The sequence below is a fragment of the Tamandua tetradactyla genome, chromosome 18, assembly GCF_023851605.1.
Source record: "Tamandua tetradactyla isolate mTamTet1 chromosome 18, mTamTet1.pri, whole genome shotgun sequence".
NCBI classification, from domain to species: Eukaryota; Metazoa; Chordata; class Mammalia; order Pilosa; family Myrmecophagidae; genus Tamandua; species Tamandua tetradactyla.
This window is the reverse complement of record NC_135344.1, coordinates 66,925,811-66,946,586: the sequence shown is the minus strand read 5'-3', so window position 1 is coordinate 66,946,586 and position 20,776 is coordinate 66,925,811. Positions and strand designations below refer to the sequence as shown.

Below are 20,776 nucleotides of genomic sequence, written 5' to 3'. Positions count from 1 at the left end.
GGTCTGGACTAATTTTCCATCTCCTCATCTTTGCTGTTGCCTGGGTTTGTACTTTTATCTCATGAGGGACTCTACCAGACCCACTCATTTGTTTAGCATTTGGTGGGGGTCCCAGCCTGTGTAGCATATCATCACGTGAAGTACAGCCTCTACAGTCCATTCTAAATTCAGGAATTCTGGGTCTACTTCACTGGAAGCAGCAGCAACAAACTTCTCTTTTAGCACATTTGCCCTCATCAGTGACAAAATGTTCTCCCAGGATGCCAGAACATTTGTCACTGCTGCCGAGCAGCCCTATTCATAACTTTTTCCCTGGCCGCCTCTCTTAGCTTCCTTCCTCAGACATTTAGCATCACTCTCAATCAACCTGCTTCTCCAATTCTTTTCTAGATTTCACTCATATTCATAAAGCCATAGAAGCTCCAGTTTGAAAAGTCCTAAATCACCTAAGTCAGCCACCCATCTGATGTTTGCATGATTTCTGTCTCTTAGCTTCCTTCCTCAGACATTTAGCATCACTCTCAATCAACCTGCTTCTCCAATTCTTTTCTAGATTTCACTCATATTCATAAAGCCATAGAAGCTCCAGTTTGAAAAGTCCTAAATCACCTAAGTCAGCCACCCATCTGATGTTTGCATGATTTCTGTAACTCCCAGCCAAAAGATCAGCCCTTCTGTGCTTAAATACCTCCAGGGACAGAGAAGTTACAACCTAACATGGACTCTATATTCCATGTGTGGACATCTGATTCCCAGAGAATTATCCTTTATGTAGCTTTTGTCGTTGTTGTTTCCTTACAGGCTGTCTTAGTATCCTGGGGCTGCTTTAACAGAGAACCACCAACCAGGTGGCTTAATACAACAGAAATGTATTGTCTCACAGTTCTGGCGGCGAGAAGTTGAAAATCAGGGTGTTCGCAGGGCCATGCTCCCTCTCTAACATGTAAGGGAGAATCCTTCAACTCCTTTTCTGGTTTGTCAGCAATCCTTGGCATTCCTTGACTTGCAGGTATAGCCCTTGAATGTTTGCCTCCATCCTCACGTGGCCGTCTTCCCTTTGGTCTGTCTGTTCTCCTCTTCTTTTAAGCATACCCGTCATTTTGGGCTCAGGGCCCACCCTACTCCAGTGTGACCTCATTTTAACTTAACCAGTTTCAGCTACAGTGACTATTTCCAAATAAAGCCGCATGCGGAGGTACAGGAGGGTTAGAACTTGAATGTATCTTATCGGGGGACACAGCTCACCTCATAAACAGGGCATTATACAGAACAGGCTCATGTCATCATATACACAGCAGCCCTTCAAACAACTGAAAATCGCTGTTTCCTTTCTCTCCCAAATTAACGTCTCCTCTCCTTAAACCATTCCTATCAGATATGTTTTTCTCTTCTCTGAGCACCCGCCAGTTTCCTGTTGAACCGGTGTGCCGGGAATGTGCAGCCTGGCGCATCTCCTTTGTTCCCGACCGGCCTCTGCTCCCAGGAGCCTTCTGAGCGATGGGCACTCACCTAACTTCAGCACCAGGAGTTGAGTCTTTCTCACCCTATGTTTGTGCCTCCAGCTCTTTATGTCCCAACTTTGGGTCCTTCCACGTTCTTTTTTGTCTTTGGCCTTTTCACATCATTTTGCTTTCTTGCAGTAGTCTGCAGTTTCCATTTACCTCTCTGACAAGTTCTTAAACACACTTGTACTACCTCTGCCCTGTTTCTTGCTTTTTTTGTTTTGTATTGTTTTTGTTTTTCAGAGAGGTTGTGAGTTTACAGAAAAATCATGCATAAAATACAGAGTTCCTATATATCGTCCTAATATCAACACTTTGCATTAGTGTGGCACATTTGTTACAACTGATGAAAGATCATTTTTATAATTATACTATTAAACATAGTCCCCATGGTTTACATAAGGGTTCACTGTTTGGGTTGTTTAGTCTTCTGGTTTTTCTGTCTCTGTTTTGTTTTTTGTTTCTTTTTTTCATTTTTATTCTAGTAATGTATTTATAACCTAAATTTTCCTTTTAAACTGCATCCAAATATATACTATAAATATATAATTTATATTGTAAATTCACAATGTTGTGCTACCATCACCACTATATACCATTGCTTCTCCAACTGTCTCTGATAAAGGATGAGTTTGATTTTTAAAAAGCTTTCTAAATATCCAGTCCGTCACAGAGCTATCCTCTGGTAAAGATGAATTACTAGGAAGTGGAAATTTGAAAAAACAACAAAGAAGCCCACCGTTTTCTTCTTTTGATATTCAACAGACTTACAAAATCCTCTGTAAAATTGCTGCAAAAATTTCCAAAAGTTTATTTTCTATTTTCATGGCACATCTCCCCATGTATCCAAAAGTTGTAATCGGCCCCCATTCAGCAGGCCACGCTTCGGGTTGCACCAGCAGCTGGCTGACGCCCAGCTCTCCCAGGGAAACGCTGCTGACTCACAGCAGGTGCCAATTTCCATGCTGAACCTCCTCACACCCAGGCCAGCCGGGAGTCAGGAAGACCTGGGCACAACCAGTTCTAGCAAGCTGATAGGAACCAGTTGCAGACACCACCGCTAACCTCTGTAAATTTTAGAAATCTTTTTAATAAAGCAATTCCTTTTGGAGGCTATGGGTGCTTCTGTCCAGACTGAATCACAGTTTTAACGTCAGGAGACCTTGCTCTCGGCAGTACCTGGTGGGCTTCAGCTCACTATTACGTGGTGTGGTGGTGTCTCAGACCATCTGATAGAACTTAAAGCAAATCCAAGCTCACACCTGCCCCGTGCTCTGCTTAGAAGCCTGCATCTGAAGGCCAATCAGACGCAGTTTGCTTTGTGGCTAATAACACAGCCTAGGATGACATGTCGATATCAAAGAACTGTTGTTTGACTGCTGTATAACTGTAGGCGTGTGAGTTTGGAATGCTTTTGTTGTCGTATGATGTTTTTGTTTGTAGCTCCTTATGTGGGTCCATTACTCATATTTGAAAGAATTTCTAAACTTCAGTAACCACCTGTAGGGTCTGTGACCCATTAGCTTAGCCAGTAATAAGCATTAAGAAGAAGATACAAAAAATGGGTGTGATTCTACATATATTTTGGAACCACTGACAGTTGTGTGTTCTTGAACACAAAGGAAAACCAGAGGTATAAGTGTCTAGATATTTTTCCAGAAAGCCTTCTCCATTACAGAAAAAAATAACTCCTGGCACAGGCTTTCTTGGGGCTTACAACGCTGGCATTATCTTTTCTTTTTTTTTTTTTTGAAGGTTCCTTTTTTTTTTTAATTTTTAAAATTAATTTTAAATTATCTTTTCTTTTTATTATTTATTTATTATTATTATTTTTTTGCATGGGCAGGCACCAGGAATTGAACCCAGGTCTCCGTCATGGCAGGTGAGAACTCTGCCTGCTGAGCCACCGTGGCCCGCCCTGGCATTATTTTTATGCAAATATAGACATTATTAACTAGTCAGCTGGGAGCTGAAATGATAGGAATTTCTTCTCATTTATTTTCTCCTAAACTTCTTAACTCAAACATAAAAACTAAGCTCTAATCCTTCTGCCTTCTGCAGTATAATCTGAATGAAAAATGTCACAGCTAAAATCTGGTCCTCTGTTCCTGCTAACTCTTCTTGTAAATGGATGAGTCCTTTCAGCTAATAGCTTTCAGCTTTTAAATGGATGAATCCAACTTTTAGCTGGGTGGTATATCAGGACCCAGAGGAGGGGGAAACAGCTTATTTGAAATGAGAAATAAAAATATTAGGCCAAAATAAAAATATTTATTTATTTATTATTTTATTATTTATTTTTTTTATTAGGTAAAGCAACAATAATGATAAAAATACAAATTTCTTTTTCACCTGCCACTTAAATAAAAGCAGCATTTGCATTTTTTTCATTTTTTTATTTATTTTTTATTTTTATTTTTATTAATTAACGGAAAAAAAAATTAACCCAACATTTAGAAATCATACCATTCTACATATGCAATCAGTAATTCTTAACATCATCACATAGATGCATGATCATCGTTTCTTAGTATGGCACTTGCATTTTTAAATCAGTCTTTTTGAAACTGTTACTCCTAAATCAGGTATTTCACTTATTGTATAAAGCCGTGCGTTTTCTCTTTCGTTTTAAAGAGACAAGATTTATTAACTTGTTTTTCACCCTCCTTGGACCTCGCTCAACCACATGCCTCCCAGCACTGGGACCTTGTCAGTGGATTCTGAATTATTTGTGGTGCAGAATCTCGAGTGTAGAATTTTAAAGTTACCCTTAGTAGAAGGCAGAGAGAAGAAATGATTTAGGGCTCACCCTGCAAAGCTAGGAAAGAGTGTTACTGGCAAAAAGAGGAGTGAGGGTGGTTGAACGAGCTTCTGAAGCAGCCTCATGGTACAAAATAAATTGGAGAATGAAGAAAGCCTTATGAGAACTAGCTCCCCTTTCCTCTCCATCAAGAGGCAGCCATAAGGATTTGAATTCTTTTAACATTCCTATTTGATGACTGGAGTATGTTTCTTTGAGTAGGACTCCTGCAGGATTGTGCCAAACTTCACAATGCAGTAAAACCTCATAAAAGCAAAGACCCTACAACATAACCCCATGGCAAATGGCCCCTCTCTCTGTTCAGCATCCTTCTTCAAAGTGAGAAAAGTTTAAATTCTTACCAATTTTGTGAATTGGAGTTGGGCCAACCTGTTGGGGAAACCATGTCCCCAGAACTCTCCCTGCCCAATCTAACCCCATTAGATTTCTAGCATTGCTGCTACTGTCCTGAACGTGCCAGCACATCATGGCACCCAGAGCTATCCCTGCTGATATCTAAGTGGAGCTGACGACAGCCACCAGGTGGCATCAAATTGCATTTGGACCCTGGAGTGTATGGACCAATTGAAAGGCTCAGGTCCCCAAATCTAACCATAAACCTGGGAATACTATGACCCACCCACCCCCTGCATTTATATCATATCACTTATCACATCATGCAGGGTTTCTACAGCATGTGATAGCAAATAAAATGTTACTCTTTGGTTTCATCGGCCAGTTTTGATTTTCCACATGGAAAGAGGAAACCAAGGGTAGCTAACAATGAGCAATAAATAATCCAAAACATCATACATCTGATGTTGGAATGTGCTGTTTAGTTTCTTTGGAATATGAGTGGGCCAACTGTCCTGTGAATCCATTTTGAACAAAATAATGAGTTCACATTGTAAAGACTTGTATTAGGAGAAGTAACAAAATGATCTCCTTTCATTAGATTAGAATAGATAAACTTTCTCCTCATTATGGCTCACTCCTTCCTCCCGCCATACCGAGTCATCAGATGAATAGCAGAGCATTATTCCAAGCAGGGCTACCATCATTCAAACCTTCCTGGACACCAAAAGCTAGCTCTGAGAGGTGGTTTACGGTGCATGAAACTAAATTGAGTGAGATCAAATGTCAACAATGAGCATATTTACATTACATAGCCCAAGGCATCACTGTGGCCTTCTGGAATGAACCTGAGAATGGGCTGCTCGAAAGCTGGCTACTGCTTCTGGCTTTGCACATTGACGTTTTGACTAATCACATTATTGAGCTGATGCCTCAGCTAAGAAATAGGCAGTCAGGCTGCATATCTAAACTGTCCAAATGCTAAAAATGTGGGTTTCATGCAGTGAGCTAGATGCAAAGTTTCCTGAAGTAAGCCTCTGATGATATCTACTCCAGATAATTGAGAGGTGACTACCTTTATATTATTTATATTACACACCTTCTAGAACACATACGATATCATAATCCCTTCAATTCTCATACAATCCCTGGAAAGTAGGGAAGCATTTCTGTCCCTGTCTTTGATGGTTAAGTAAATGACTCCAAATCACAGAACAGTGGAACAGCACAACTGCATAATAGGATCCTTTTGTTTATGGTTCAGTACGGGATGTTTCCTTTACATGACCTCAAAAAACATCTTAAATATCCAAACGAATGTTTCAGTCAGTGAAGTGGCTTGAGAGGCAGCTAAATCATCAGTAATACCTTGGAACTAAGGGGCCAGGTCTGCTGGATTAGAAGCAACAACAGCAATGCCAGCTGTGAGTGGGAATGTTACAGGGGGCGTGGGCCTGATGTTGGGGAGAAAGTGATGGAAACGCAGTGGGTTCAAGTTATGTTATTTGTTCATTTAACTTTTTATTTTGAAGTATGGTCAAAGTTACAGAAGAATTATAACAAAAATAAAACAAACCCTCTATAAAGAATTTCAACATACCTCTGTCTCCCAGATCCACCAACTTTAACTTTTTGTCACATTTGCCGTTTCATTCTGTCTGCCTATTTATCGATCCATTTTCTGAACATTTGAGAGTAGTTGTATGCATCATGCACCTTGAACACTTAATACAGCCATGTGCATTTCCTTAAAAACAAGGATATTCACTTATGTAATCACCTTAAGTGCCGTTAACCAAGTTCAAGCAATTTAATAATGATATAAAACTTGAAGTCTTTTTATATTCCAATTTTTTCAAACGTCCCAATAATGTCCTTACTGTATCACATCCAGGATCATGTATTGCATTTAATTGTCATTTCGTCTCTTTAGATGCTCTTTTTTTTTTTCCAATTGTGGGAACATATATATATTCCCATCTCAACCACTACAAATCAGACCATTTAATGAGATTAATCACATTCATCATATTGCAGTGCCCTCACCACCTTCTGTTTCTAAAAATTACCCATCTCCCCAAACAGTAACCCTATACTCATATGCTTTAACTCCCCCCGGCAGCCTGTACTCTAATCTCTGTCTCTATGAGTTGCATATTCTCTCATATTTTGTGGTTACCATGGGGCTTAAATTTCACACCCTAAATCTGCAACACTCTTGTTTGCTTTGATATAAACTTAACTTCAATAGTATACTTGAACCATGCTCCTTTCCTCCTTTATAAACTTTATATATTAAGGTTTCCTTACCTTCATATTGTTCTTGTCATAAATTACATGCTCATATATTATGAGTCAAAAAAACTGATGTCATTACATTTTCTACGTTTGCTTTTTAGATCCTGTGAGACGTAAAAAGTGGAGTTACAAATCAGGACTACAATAATACTGGCATTTATATTTACCAATGTCGTTACCCTTACCAGAGATCTTTATTTCTTCATGTGGCTTCAATCTGTTGTCTATTGCTCTTTCATTTCAACCTGCAGAACTTTCTTTAACATCCCTTGTATAATCATCCGTTATAGTTGTGATGAGCTACCTGAACTTGGGTTTAATCTGGGAATGTCTTCATCTCCCCCTCATACTTAAAAAAATATTTTTATTGATAAAACAACCTGCAGACATATAAACACTTTTAATATACAAACATTCCATACATGGCATACAATCAGTGGCTCACAATATCATCACATAGTTGTGTATTTATCACCAGATCATTTTTTTAACATTTGAAATACTCCAGAAAAAGAAAGAAAGAAAAAAAAACCCCTCGTATATACCATACCCCTCACCCCTCCCTCTCACTGACCACTAGCATTTCCATCTACTCAATTTATTTTAAAAACCTTTGTTCTCCTTATTATTTGTGTATTTTTTATCCATATATTTTTTTGAGGCGGTAAAATGGGAAATCTTTTTTTTTAATTTTTTATTAATTAAAAAAAAATTACAAGAAGCACAAACATTCCCAACACATACACTGAGCAATTCACAATATCATCACATAGTTGCATATTCATCATCATGATCATTTACCACACATTTGCATCAATTCAGAAAAAGACATAAAAAGACAACAGAAAAATAAAACTAAAACAGAAAAAAAAAATTTTACATACCATACCCTTACCCCTCACTTTCATTGATCGCTAGCATTTCAAACTAAATTTATTTTAACATTTGTTCCCCCTATTATTTATTTTTATTCCATATATTCTACTCATCTGTTGACAAGGTAGATAAAGGGAGCATCAGACACAAGGTTTTCACAATCACACAGTCACATCGTGGAAGCTCTATCATTATACAATCATCATCAAGAAACATGGCTACTGGAACACAGCTCTACATTTTCAGACAGTTTTATCCATATTTTTTACTCATCTGACCACACTGTAGATAAAAGGAGCATCAGCTTTGGCAGACCAAAACAGAAGGGGAAAAAAAAGTCTCCTGCGGGAGAGACACAGCTTTTTCATAAATTTTGGATATTTTTTTAAGAGTAAAAAAATTATTTCTTGGAATTTTTAGTAATAGATGTGTGCCCCGAGCCTGGAGCACACACTCCACACTCTCTGGACTAACCACTGGGGAGACGGGGAGTCCATATTTTTTTACTCATCTGTCCATACCCTGGATAAAGGGAGTATCAGCCACAAGTTTTCATGATCACAAAGTCACATTGTAAAAGCTATTATCATTATACAATCATCTTCAAGACACAAGGCTACTGGAACACAGCTCTGCAGTTTCAGGTACTTCCCTCTAGCCACTCCAAAACCATAAACAAAGAAGGGGATATCTGTATAATGCATAAGAATAACCTCCAGGATAAACTCTCTACTCTGTTTGAAATCACGGACAATTTATTTTGTCTCATTTCTCTCTTCCCCCTTTTGGTTAAGAAGTTTTTCTCAATCCCTTGATGCTGGTTCCAGCTCATCCCAGGATTTCTGTCCCACGTTGCCATAGAGATATATACCCCTGGGAGTCACGTCCCACGTAGAGGGGGAGGGCAGTGAGTTCACTTGCCTTGTTAGCTTAGAGTGAGAGCCCATATCTGAGCAACAAAAGAGGTTCTCTGGGAGTGACTGTTTTTATTTCTTTTGTCTTTTATTTTTTTTCCTCTTTTTTTTTATTATGATCACTCCATTCTACATATATAATCAGTAATTCATAATATCATCACATGGTTGCACATTCATCATCATGATCATTTCTTAGAATATTTGCATCAATTCAGAAAAAGAAATAAAAAGAAAACAGAAAAAAATTCATATATACCATACCCTTTACCCCTCCCTCTCATTGATCATGAGCATTTCAATCTAAATTTATTTTAACATTTGTTGCCCCTATTATTTATTTTTATTCCATTTGTTTTACTCATCTGTTGATAAGGTAGATAAAAGGAGCATCAGACACAAGATTTTCACAATCACAGAGTCACATTGTGCCAGCTTTATCATTATACAATCATCTTCAAGGAACATGACTATTGGAACACAACTCTACATTTTCAGGCAGTTCCTGGGAGTGACTCTTAGGCCAAATTTTTAGTAGACTTAGCCTATCCTTTGCAGGAATAAGTTTCATAGAGGTGAACCCCAAGGTCAAGGGCTCAGCCTATTGATTTGGTTGTCCCCACCCCTTCATTTCTGAAAGATGATTTTGCCAGGTATAGAATTGTTAGCTGGCAGGTTTTTTTCCAGTACTTTAAGTGTATCATCCAGCTGCCTCCTTGCTTCCATGGTTTCTGATGAAAGATGACACTTAATCTTATTAAGGCTCCCTTATGTGTGACATGTTGCCTCTCCATGCTTTTCAGTATTCTCATTCTCTCTTTCTCTTTGGCATTTGACAGTCTGATTATAATATGTCATAGCATGGGTCTATTTGGATTTATCTTGTTTAGAGTTTGTTGAGCTTCCTGGATAGGTATATTCATATCAGTCATTAAATTTGGGAAGTTTTCAGCCATTGTCTCCTTGAATATTCTCTCTGCCCCTTTCTTTCTTTTCCTTCTGGGACTCCTGCAGGTTTCTCAGGCTCTGTTCACTTTTATTCATTCTTTCTTCTGTCTGATCCTTGGTTGAAATGCTTTTTGGGGGATGAAGCAAAAGCATTAGAAAGCTGGTTAAGGAATAATTCATTTCCAAGGGAATTCCTACTTGGAAATGTAAGTCTTTTTTAATCATCATTTTTCTAAATCGTATTCCACAAGTAGAAAACTGAAAACAAATGTGCAAAGCTTCTCCAGGATCCTCAGCATGATAATCAGATGTTGGAGTAAGGGGCTGAGTAGCCCTCAGTGAGGACTTTGACTCAATTGACCTGTCTAAAAAGCAAACCTCAGCTGAGTAGATTCCAGCCCTTGAATCAATCAAATCATCTATTATGAAAGCATTTTTGGGAGTAGGCAAATACAGATCAAACATACAGAAAAGACTGATTGATAAACTAGAATGCAAATTTAATTTCAGTTTTACAATAGGAGACTTTTGCAGAGTGAAATCCCTGTCAGTGGGTAGTTGTGCTCAGAAAACAAACAAAAAAACTCAGATCAAAAGTTTGTATATAAAATAAGAAAAAAAGTTTATATACAGCGCACTTCTACAGAAAAATGAGAACAAAGCAGGTCACACAAAGCTCTGACGATGTGTCCTTCACCCTGGGCTCACGACTCCCCAGGCACTCATACTCGGGATCACATTTGGAATGTGCGTGTTCACAAACTCTTAGCTTTCCCTGTTCTTTTTTCAATGTTTACTACCAACCACCAGAATCTTCTCTGATAAGTTACTTAGTTTAACATCAGCTGAATTTAATGTTTGCCTGAGAATGTAGAACCCACCCTTGCCTTATCTACATTTATAGATGATCTCTCAGGGCTCATTGTTGCCTGGGGAGATGTCTACAGGTGGTCAATAGTGTCCATTTTATGTTGACTTGTATTAATTTCCATTTCAGAAGTCAATGTTTATCAATCCTTTTCCCTTCCAACTTCGAGGGGGTCCCCTCATAGGAGGCAAATTTCCCCCAGAGCATTGATCCTACTCAGCCTGCCAATGGATTTGTTTCATGTTAAATGTCTTAGTGTGTTTCATGTGCCCCAACTTCCAGCGTACACCAGTTACTTATCAGGAATGAGAACCCACCCAGAAATCACAGTGTCTTTGTTTTCGCTGTTTTCCAGTGTCATCTTGCATTACAACATATAAGAAGACTCCACCTCCAGTCCCACCCAGAACTACCACGAAACCTTTCATTTCTATCACAGCCCAGAGTAGCACAGAGTCTGCGCAGGATGCCTACATGGATGGACAAGGCCAGCGAGGGGACATCATCAGCCAGTCTGGACTCAGCAACTCCACGGAGAGCCTGGACAGCATGAAGGCTCTGACGGCCGCCATCGAAGCCGCCAATGCCCAGATCCACGGTCCTGCAAGTCAACATATGGGCAATAACACTGCCACTGTCACCACCACCACCGTAGCCACTGTCACTGCAGAGGACAGAAAGAAGGACCACTTCAAGAAAAACCGGTGCCTGTCCATTGGGATACAGGTAACAAGACTCCCCTTCTGTCCTTTGAAATAGCTAAGAACCATCATACTTTTCTATCTTTCAGAATATTTGCTGTTATGCCATTTTGGGTGCTATAACTGTGGGTAGGGCCAGATTTTCAAAGAATTGGCTCTCAACTCCCTAAATTGTTCCATGTGATCCAAATTATGATGGTATTTTGTCTGTAGAGATTGAGTATTATTTTTGTTCTCTGCGTTGACTGTGTGACTCAAACTGTAGAGTGTTGAAACAAACATGGACACAGTCGAACATAAAGTGCCTTCAATTCCTAATGCACGTTTTGATTCTCAAAAAAAAGAAGTGGACATCCAATAGTAACCTGGATTATCAGATGGCATTACAATATGTTCAACGCTATTGAACAACTATGTGAGAAGGAATCACTTCTCATAGATGTGGGCATGAGGGAGAGCCAGACCAAAATGTCCGATAGTGTAGAATGCAATAACTCACTGCACAGCATCACCAGGGAGGAATCTGCATCCATTTCAGCATATTGTTGGCTATTTAATCATGCGTGTCATAAAAATGGTAGACTATCGGCAGGCTTCTCAGTTCAGGTCACTGTTTTCTGCTTCTCAAAGATAAGATCAAATTGATTCCGCCTTGTTTTCCCATCCGTTCAGCTTGGCTTACCCTACTAGAAATTTCCTTAGATAGACAGACAAGAGTCATTCTTTTTCTCCCCTTTTGTTGTGCCACATCCTTCCACAGGTGCCTTTTGATTAACAGCTGCCCAACTTGGTGTCCAATCAGTGCATCCACTCTTAGCCAGCACAAAAGCACATATATATGCCAAGTATGGGGTGCATTCTCACAGCGATGATATGTTTTCACAGTCAGCTCTGCAAAGTCCACTATAGAAGGGCAGTTAAACTTTCCTAGTAGCAATGAGTCAAATGCCTTTTTGTCAAGGTCCCTAAAAGAACTTGTAGCACGGTGCTTGGGAGTAAATGACGCAGTATGAGACAAGGCCCTCAGACAGCCCCATTTGGAATTGTCCCCAGCTTTCCTCTAGAAACCAGGTCCCCTAACACCACTCAAGGGATTTTTTTTTTCATGAGTAGGCACCAGGAATCGAACCCGGGTCTCCGGCATGGCAGGCGAGAACTCTGCCTGCTGAGCCAGTGTGGCCTGCCCCACTCAAGGGACTTTGAGGAGTGGGGCAAACAGAGGTCAGTCCTCTGTGTTGCCCTAGACAAATTACTTCATCTTTCTGAGCCTCGGTTTCTTTGTCTATTCATCAGAGTACTATTTTGAGGATTGAGTTGAAAAAACTAGCTTCCTATTGGGGCAAGGTTGGCACGCAATAATAGTGGTTTTCTTCTACTTCCTTAATAGTTAATTTATTTCTTTCCTCCTTTGTTTTAGATTATTTTTCGATAGGTAATGCATTCCATGGTTCAAAAAACTCATAAGTTATAAAAAGTTGTACAATGAGTAGCCACCACCCCATTCCTATTCAACAGCCAGTCAGTTCTTCTCTCAGGAGGAGACCAACATAACAAGTTTTTTCTTCTCCATGTAGAGATCTTTTCTGCCTGTTCAACAAAATATATTTTTTATACTCCTTTTTTAAAAACACATGTCAGCATATACCTCATACCATTCTGCTATCTGCTTTTTAAGTTAAGATATTTTGGAGACAGCTGTTTACCAATCTTAGCACCAAAGTGTATAATCAAGACTTAGCATTCGTTCTATTTAAAAGTTTCTGTATATTTATCCCAGTCACTTCCCAGGCTCTGCTGCTTAACCTTATAGACTACTCTCCAAATAATTCTTACTTAGAATAAAGCATTTATATAAAATTCAAGTTTTAAGATTATTATTTTCGCCCACTAATTTGGAACTATTTCTGAAATCCACATATAATGTTGGGAGAGAAAAGTTTTTGCTTCATAAATCATCTTGCTTCTTAAATATTGAATGTTTTACTGAGTAAAAAGACTGCTGTCACTCCTCCACCATTATGTCCAATTACTGTGTGTGGTTCTCCCATGTAACCCCGACAGCAGCCCCATGGCATAGGTGTCATTGCTGTTTCTACCCCATAGGTAAGAGCAGTGAGAATTTCAGTAACTTGCCCAAGGTCACATACCTTGTGCTGGCAGAGCCAAGGTTTTACCTAGATATCTAACAGGACTCCATTATACTGCTTCTTTGATGGGGAATAATAAGTAAATAAAAATTCAAAATGTAAAACATTAATCAAATATCATTATACAGCTAATTCCAAAAATTCTAAGATCTTGGGCTCCCTCCATCCCTGCTCCTTTACATCTGTTCAGACCAGAGTTTCCAAGCCTTTCCCAACCTTTTATTTTTCCCCTACATTTTAACTGTTTTATTATTTTACAGCAATGTGTTTTGAATTAGAATACTTTCCTGAACATCCCAGGCTTTGAACCCTAGGATAAGAAAAAGAATAGTTTTTGACTAAAACATATTGAAACTGGCAAGCAGGAGTCATAGGTTGGATGTTCCAGAGGTCAGGTTTAAGGTGGGGGCTAAGGTTCTCAGCCAGAGTCAAGAAGGGGGTGCTTTTTCTCCTTGGGGGCATTGGACAATGTCTGGAGATATATATATTTTTTTCCATTCTACATATATATTCAGTAATTCTCAGTATCATCACATACTTGCATATACATCATTTCTTAGGACATTTGCATTAATTCAGAAAAAGAAATAAAAAGACAATAGAAAAAAAAACAAAATGAATACAGGAAAGAGAAAATAAAAGATTATACCTACCATACCCCTTACCCCTCTCTTTCATTGATCACTAGCATTTCAAACTAAATTTATTTTAGCATTTGTTCCCCCTATTATTTACTTTTATTCCATATGTTCTACTCCTTTGTTGACAAGGTAGATAAAAGGAGCATCAAACACAAAGTGTTCACAATCATCATTATTCAGTCATCCTCAAGAAACATGGCTTCTGGAACACAGCTCTACATTTTCAGGCAGTTCCCTCCAGCCTCTCCATTACATCTTGAATAACAAGATGATATCTACTTAATGCATAAGAATAACCTCCAGGACAACCTCTGGACTCTGTTTGGAATCCCTCAGCCATTGACACTTTGTCTCATTTCACTCTTCCCCCTTTTGGTCAAGAAGGTTTTCTCAATCCCTTGATGCTAAGTCTCAGCTCATTCTAGGGTTTTTCTCAATCCCTTGATGCTGAGTCTCAGCTCATTCTAGGATTTCTGTTCCACATTGCCAGGAAAGCCCACACCCCTGGGAGTCATGTCCCACATAGACAGGGGGAGGGTGGTGAGATTGCTTGTTGTGTTGGCTGGAGAGAGAGGCCACATCTGAGCAACAAAAGAGGCTCTCATGGGGGTGACTCTTAGGCCTAAATTTTAAGTAGACTTGACCTATCCTTTGCGGGGTTAAGTTTCATATGAACAAACCCCAAGACTGGGGGCTCAGCCTATGGCTTTGGTTGTCCACACTGCTTGTGAGAATATCAAGAATTCAACTTGGGGAAGTTGCATTTCTCCCCATTCTCACCATTCCCCAGAGGGGGCTTTGCAAATACTTTTCCACTCACTGATCAAATCGCTCTGGGATTCATCGGGGCATCACTCTGGACAGACCAACAAAATCTCATGTCCTACCTGAGATTCCAAGTACTTATGGCGTTCAATCAAACTATCTACATAACTTATATTAGGAAATGCACTAGTCAAAATATAAATTTTGTAACAAACATTTTTGCTTTAGTCTCACACATAAGGTAACATTTTAAGATATTAATTGCCATCTATTTTCAGCACCCTGTAATAATGACATTCCTTTGTTCTTCCTCATGCAAAAACATTTTTAAAATTTGTACATTTAGTCACTATTATTATACACTCTAGGCATTCCTAGATTATACCATCTCAATCTTTAACATCTATCTTTCTTTCTGATTTCATTTATGTCCCCAGCCCTCCCTCCCTCTATCATTCTCACATGCAGCTTCATTCAGTGTTTTAACATAATTGTATTACAGTTAGGTAGTATTGTGCTGTCCATTTCTGAGTTTTTGTATCCAGTCCTGTTGCACAGTCTGTATCCCTTCAGCTCCAATTACCCAATATTTTACCCTGTTTGTATCTCCTGATGGTCTCTGTTACCAACAAAATATTCCAAGTTTATTCACTAATGTCAGTTCATATCAGTGGGACCATACAGTATTTGTCTTTCAGTTTTTGGCTAGACTCACTCAGCATAATGTTCTCTAGGTCCATCCATGTTATTACATGCTTCATAAGTTTATCCTGTCTTAAAGCTGCATAATATTCCATCGTATGTATATACCACAGTTTGTTTAGCCACTCGTCTGTTGATGGACATTTTGGCTGTTTCCATCTCTTTGCAATTGTAAATAACGCTGCTATAAACATTGGTGTACAAATGTCCGTTTGAGTTTTTGCCCTTAATTCCTTTGAGTAGATTCCCAGCAATGGTATTGCTGGGTCATATGGCAATTCTATATTCAGCTTTTTGAGGAACCGCCAAACTGCCTTCCACAGTGGTTGCACCATTTGACATTCCCACCAACAGTGGATAAGTGTGCCTCTTTCTCCGCATCCTCTCCAGCACTTGTCATTTTCTGTTTTGTTGATAATGGCCATTCTGGTGGGTGTGAGATGATATCTCATTGTGGTTTTGATTTGCATTTCTCTAATGGCCAGGGACATTGAACATCTCTTCATGTGCCTTTTGGCCATTTGTATTTCCTCCTCTGAGAGGTGTCTATTCACGTCTTTTTCCCATTTTGTAATTGGGTTGGCTGTCTTTTTGTTGTTGAGTTGAACAATCTCTTTATAAATTCTGGATACTAGACCTTTATCTGATATGTCATTTCCAAATACTGTCTCCCATTGTGTAGGCTGTCTTTTTACTTTCCTGATGAAGTTCTTTTGGAGATATTTTTGACACCACTAAAGGTTGCTATTGGCTTCCATTGGGTAGAAGCCAGGAATGCTGATAAACAAACATTCTGCCATGCATAGGACAACCCTCCAGAACAAAAATGATCTAGTAGAGAAAGTCATTAGTGCTGAGGTTGAGACACCCTGAGCTGCGGCAGGAGGACCAGGCAAAGAGTCATGTCTAGGAAATCTGAAATCTGAGATCAGGAACTGGGCAAACATTCTGAGGAATCCAGCTATCCAAAGGAGGAGGTTGGGTCTGCAATGTTTCAGGAATTTCCCAACATTTTTAATGGAATACGTACCTAACAGTTAATATAACAACCATTTATTTTATAACCTGTGTGGATTAAGCAAATTTCTTAATTTCTCTGTGACTCAGTTTCCTCATCTGGTAAATGTGAATAATATTAGTGCCAAATGTACAGAAACCTTTTAGACTGTAGTAAGAATTGACTAACCTAATATATGTAAGGCTCTAATCACAGTACTTGGTATAATAAAAGCTTAACATATATTAGATTTAGTTATTATCATCTTCTTTTAAAATCACAATCAGCGAAGTACAATGAAATTTCATCATCTGCCATGGGGTTTCTCAACCTTTTTTTGCTTTATTTTTAGGACAGAGATTTGATTACCCAGCAGTTTCTTTAAGATTTTGAAAGCCACTTCCTAAATATAAGTAAGGGAAGTGACATTTGTCTCTCTTTAAATCTAACTAAGGGGGTAGAAGTTACAGGGATAAATTTAAATACAGTGAGTAAAGCTGAGAAGATGCTAACACCTTGATGCAAATAAGCTGACAGTTTAGATAGGTGAGGTGAGGCTAGAGCCAGAGTACAATGTCCAGAGATTCACTCCTCTGCTCTCTATCTCCTAACTGTCTCCTCTGCCTCTTCTTTTCTCTCTGCAATGAGGATCATGACTCTGAAGGGAGATAACTCTCATGCACATTTTGAAAAAAGTTTCACTGGGTAATTTGGGTACAATTTGGGGTACTACCCCTTAGAAAAAGGCTGCAGCATCCTACTTTGATAATGACATCAGGTGGCTTACATTTTAAGCATTTTAAATTTTCTTGAGTATAACTATATTCTGTCATTTAGAATCCATTCAAGGAAACAAACCCCTGCTGTTTTTTCAAAGAGGCCATTTAATATACAAAATTGGCTATATAGTTGCTGGAAGGCTGAGAGGGCATAAGGGGATGCAGGTATGCAGTTACCACCTCCAGGACTAGGGGAACAAAAAGGAAAAGGTGGTGTCACCAGTACCTTATTGCTAAAAACAAAGGCCTCTGCACTTGAACATGGGGAAGTAGGCAAGTGCTGGTGCTTCTGAGGGTACAGCCAGTGCATGGACTGTCCTAGGAGAGGCACCTGGAACACAGCTGTCCACTGATGCAGGATGGGCACCAACACAGAGTGGAATCACAGAATCCCTTCCCTCCTCCCACCTTCCATTGTTAGAACCTTCCTGGAAGCCAGCTAGTAAGGACACCTGGGAAATGTAGCATCAAGGTGTTAGCATCTTCTCAGCTCCTGGCCCCAGTGCCACAGAGCAAATGGGTATAGAAATAAATAAATATTTTAAACACGGCCTTATTTCACTTAATGAGCATGTGCATTTAAGAACTTGAGATGAGTGGGGTGAGTAGGCAACCTCGGTTCCCAGGTTCTTCTAGTGGGAGCATCTCACTGAACTAAATATGGTTCTAAACTATTTAAACGTCTGTACTTGTATGTAATATGGTTCCAGAACTGCTTCTTCTAGTGCTTTTTCTCATCTTCTAGTGCTGGGGGTGGTGGGGGAGGAATTGGTTGCTTTGGATTCAGAGCAAAGTTATATGACTTTAAAAGTTGTGGACAATGTCAATGTTAATTTTTTTCCTTAAAATTACTCTACATGAATACACTGTTGTTATAAAGGATTCATACAACAGAAGTATAGAGAACAAAATATGAAGTTCCACCTTCTTTCCACCCAGCTCCTTTCATCGCCCCAAAGGTGGCGCTGGCAATGGTTTGTTACATGGTCTTTTAGTTTATTGAGTAATTTTGGCTACAGATGAGTTTCACATACTAGCTTTAAACCCTAACTCCTTCACCTCCAGATGTTTTATTGTGACTTCTCTCAACTGTAATTTTTAATTCATTTATTCATTTTTTTCACTTGGACAGGCCCTCAACTGTTATTTAACTCATGTTACAAAACAGCTTAAAAGAGTTTTAAGCTTAATTACATCATGTAAAATGCAGTTGCTTTCTTATTCTTTGACTTAAAGTAAAAGAAAGTTAAGTTGTTATTGGAGATTATACTTCTAAAATTCACGTATTTATTACCTTTTATATCTGCCCAAGTGTACAGAGATATATCTTATGCCCGAAGTGAACAGTTAAATCCAATTGCAAATGGTAAAACTTGTCCCTGCCAAGTTTATTGAAATGTTTTAGAATATTACAAAGCAAACAAATTGTTACTGTGATTTGAAAGGGCTTTGAGAAATAAAAAACTCACATTATCTCTGTTTTATAATATATCAACTTAACAAAACAAAGGAAAACTCTGGAGATAGTACTTAATATATTCAGGCTTTATAAACTTTATTTTGATGTCCTTGAAATCAGTACCAATGTATATTTGGGAAGAGATTGTTTGGGGGAACCTATCTCAAATCACATCTAATTAACCCACAGAGATAAATTTAATTAGTTCCAAAAAGAAATATTGCAGTCATGTTTTTCAACCATCATGCATTAAAACTAGAAATTAACAATAAACTGACAACAAAATCCAACCATTTGAAAATATTAAAACATCTTCTAAATAGCACTTTAGTTAAAGAGAAAATTAGAGATTATGAAATAAACGACAATGAGAATCTTATAAATTTTTAATATAGGCTACAGCCATAGTTGATATCTAAGAACAATTCATAGCTAATGAACAAATATGAACATATAGGCTAAACATTTAGCTCACACAGCTAGATAAAAAAACAACAAATTAAAAGGAAGGAATTATGAATGGTAAAAGTAGAAATGAATGCTTTTGAAAACAAAACAGAGCTACAACAACAACTCAAGTAGAATTGCTAAATTAAACCAAAATTGGTTCTTTGAAAAGAACATATAAATAGACAATTCTGATTGAGAGAGAGGGAAGATACAAATCAACAATATTAGGACTGAGAAAAGGATATAATCTTTAGAAAATCTGTAAAAAACTCTTGTGACAGTTTTATGCTGGTAAAGTTTGAAGCCAAGATAAAAGGGCTTTACTATGTAAACTACAAATACTGACACAAGAGGAAGTACAAAACCTGGGGGAAGAGTTCTAACAACCATAGAATAAATTACAAGGGAAGTAAAAATTATAGCTACCCAAAATGGTAGAAAATTATGATTTTACAGTCAAGTTCTTCCAAACATTCAAGGAGCAAATAATTCCTATGTTATTTAGTCAAACAAACTTAATTCTGATACACTTGAAAGATTACAAGTGTTCTAGTTTGCTAGCTGCCGGAATGCAACACACCAGAGACGGATTGGCTTTTAATAAAAGGGGATTTATTTTGTTAGTTCTTCAGAGGAAAGGCAGCTAACTTTCCACTGAGGTTCTTTCTTACGTGGAAGGCACAGGATGGTCTCTGCTGGTCTTCTCTCCAGGCCCCTGGGTTCCAACAACTTTCCCTGGGATGACTTCTTTCTGCATCTCCAAAGGCCTGGGCTGAGCTGTGAGTGCTGAGATGAGGAATGCTGAGCTGCTAGGCTGTGCTAGGTTGCGCTCTCTCATTTAAGCACCAGCCAATTAAGTCAGACATCACTCATTGCAGCAGACACGCCTCCTAGCCTACTGTAGATGTAATCAGCAACAGATGAGGTTCAGGTACCATTGGCTTATGTCTGCAGAAACAAAACTAGGTATGCTTACCTGGCCAAGTTGACAACTGAATCCTAACTAACACAACAAGTAAAAGAGAATTACAGACTGACATGCTTACAAAGATAGATGTAAAAATTCTATCTAAATTTGTGAATTTATCCAAGTATAATTTTTTTCAAATTAATGTATAAATTCATACCATTTGCAAGTATGGTATATGCAGGAATTCAAAGTTATTTATCCTCTTCGGGGGGGGGGTTAGAAATATGAGATCCAGATAAATGCTAAAAAATATATTTGATAAAATTCAGAATCTATTCCAAATATCAGCACAATATATAGCATCCATAAGAAACTAAATTAAACATATGCTTAAAAGGGAAATGCTGGAGATATTCCCACTAGAATGCAGTGTCCTGTCAAATAAGGATTGCTGTTTTCACAGGTTTATTCAGTATTCATTCCCTTTCAAGAAAAAGAAGAGAGGTGTAAATATTCCAAAGGAAGGACAAAATAGACTTTATTTGCAGTTGCTATCCATGTCCACCTAGAAAATTCAGTATAATTCATTGAAAAACCATTAGAATTTAGTAATGTGAAAGAGTACAATACAAGTAGAAATAAATCAATAACTTATCTGTACATTA

General features: G+C 38.4%; 1 protein-coding gene across 15 annotated transcripts in view; it reads left to right on the top strand.

The window, feature by feature from the left end:
* The window catches only part of DLGAP1 (DLG associated protein 1), a 1,070,811-nt gene that overhangs the window by 976,937 nt on the left and 73,098 nt on the right, over positions 1 to 20,776 (top strand). For all 15 annotated transcript variants that reach the window (XR_013165255.1, XR_013165259.1, XR_013165262.1 and 12 more), the window contains one exon: positions 10,916 to 11,286. Coding sequence is in view for 2 of the 15 variants with exons in the window: in XM_077135901.1 (XP_076992016.1) it covers positions 10,916 to 11,286 (371 nt within the window). In the remaining 13 variants the exon portion in view is untranslated. The remainder of the gene's footprint in view (positions 1 to 10,915; positions 11,287 to 20,776) is intronic.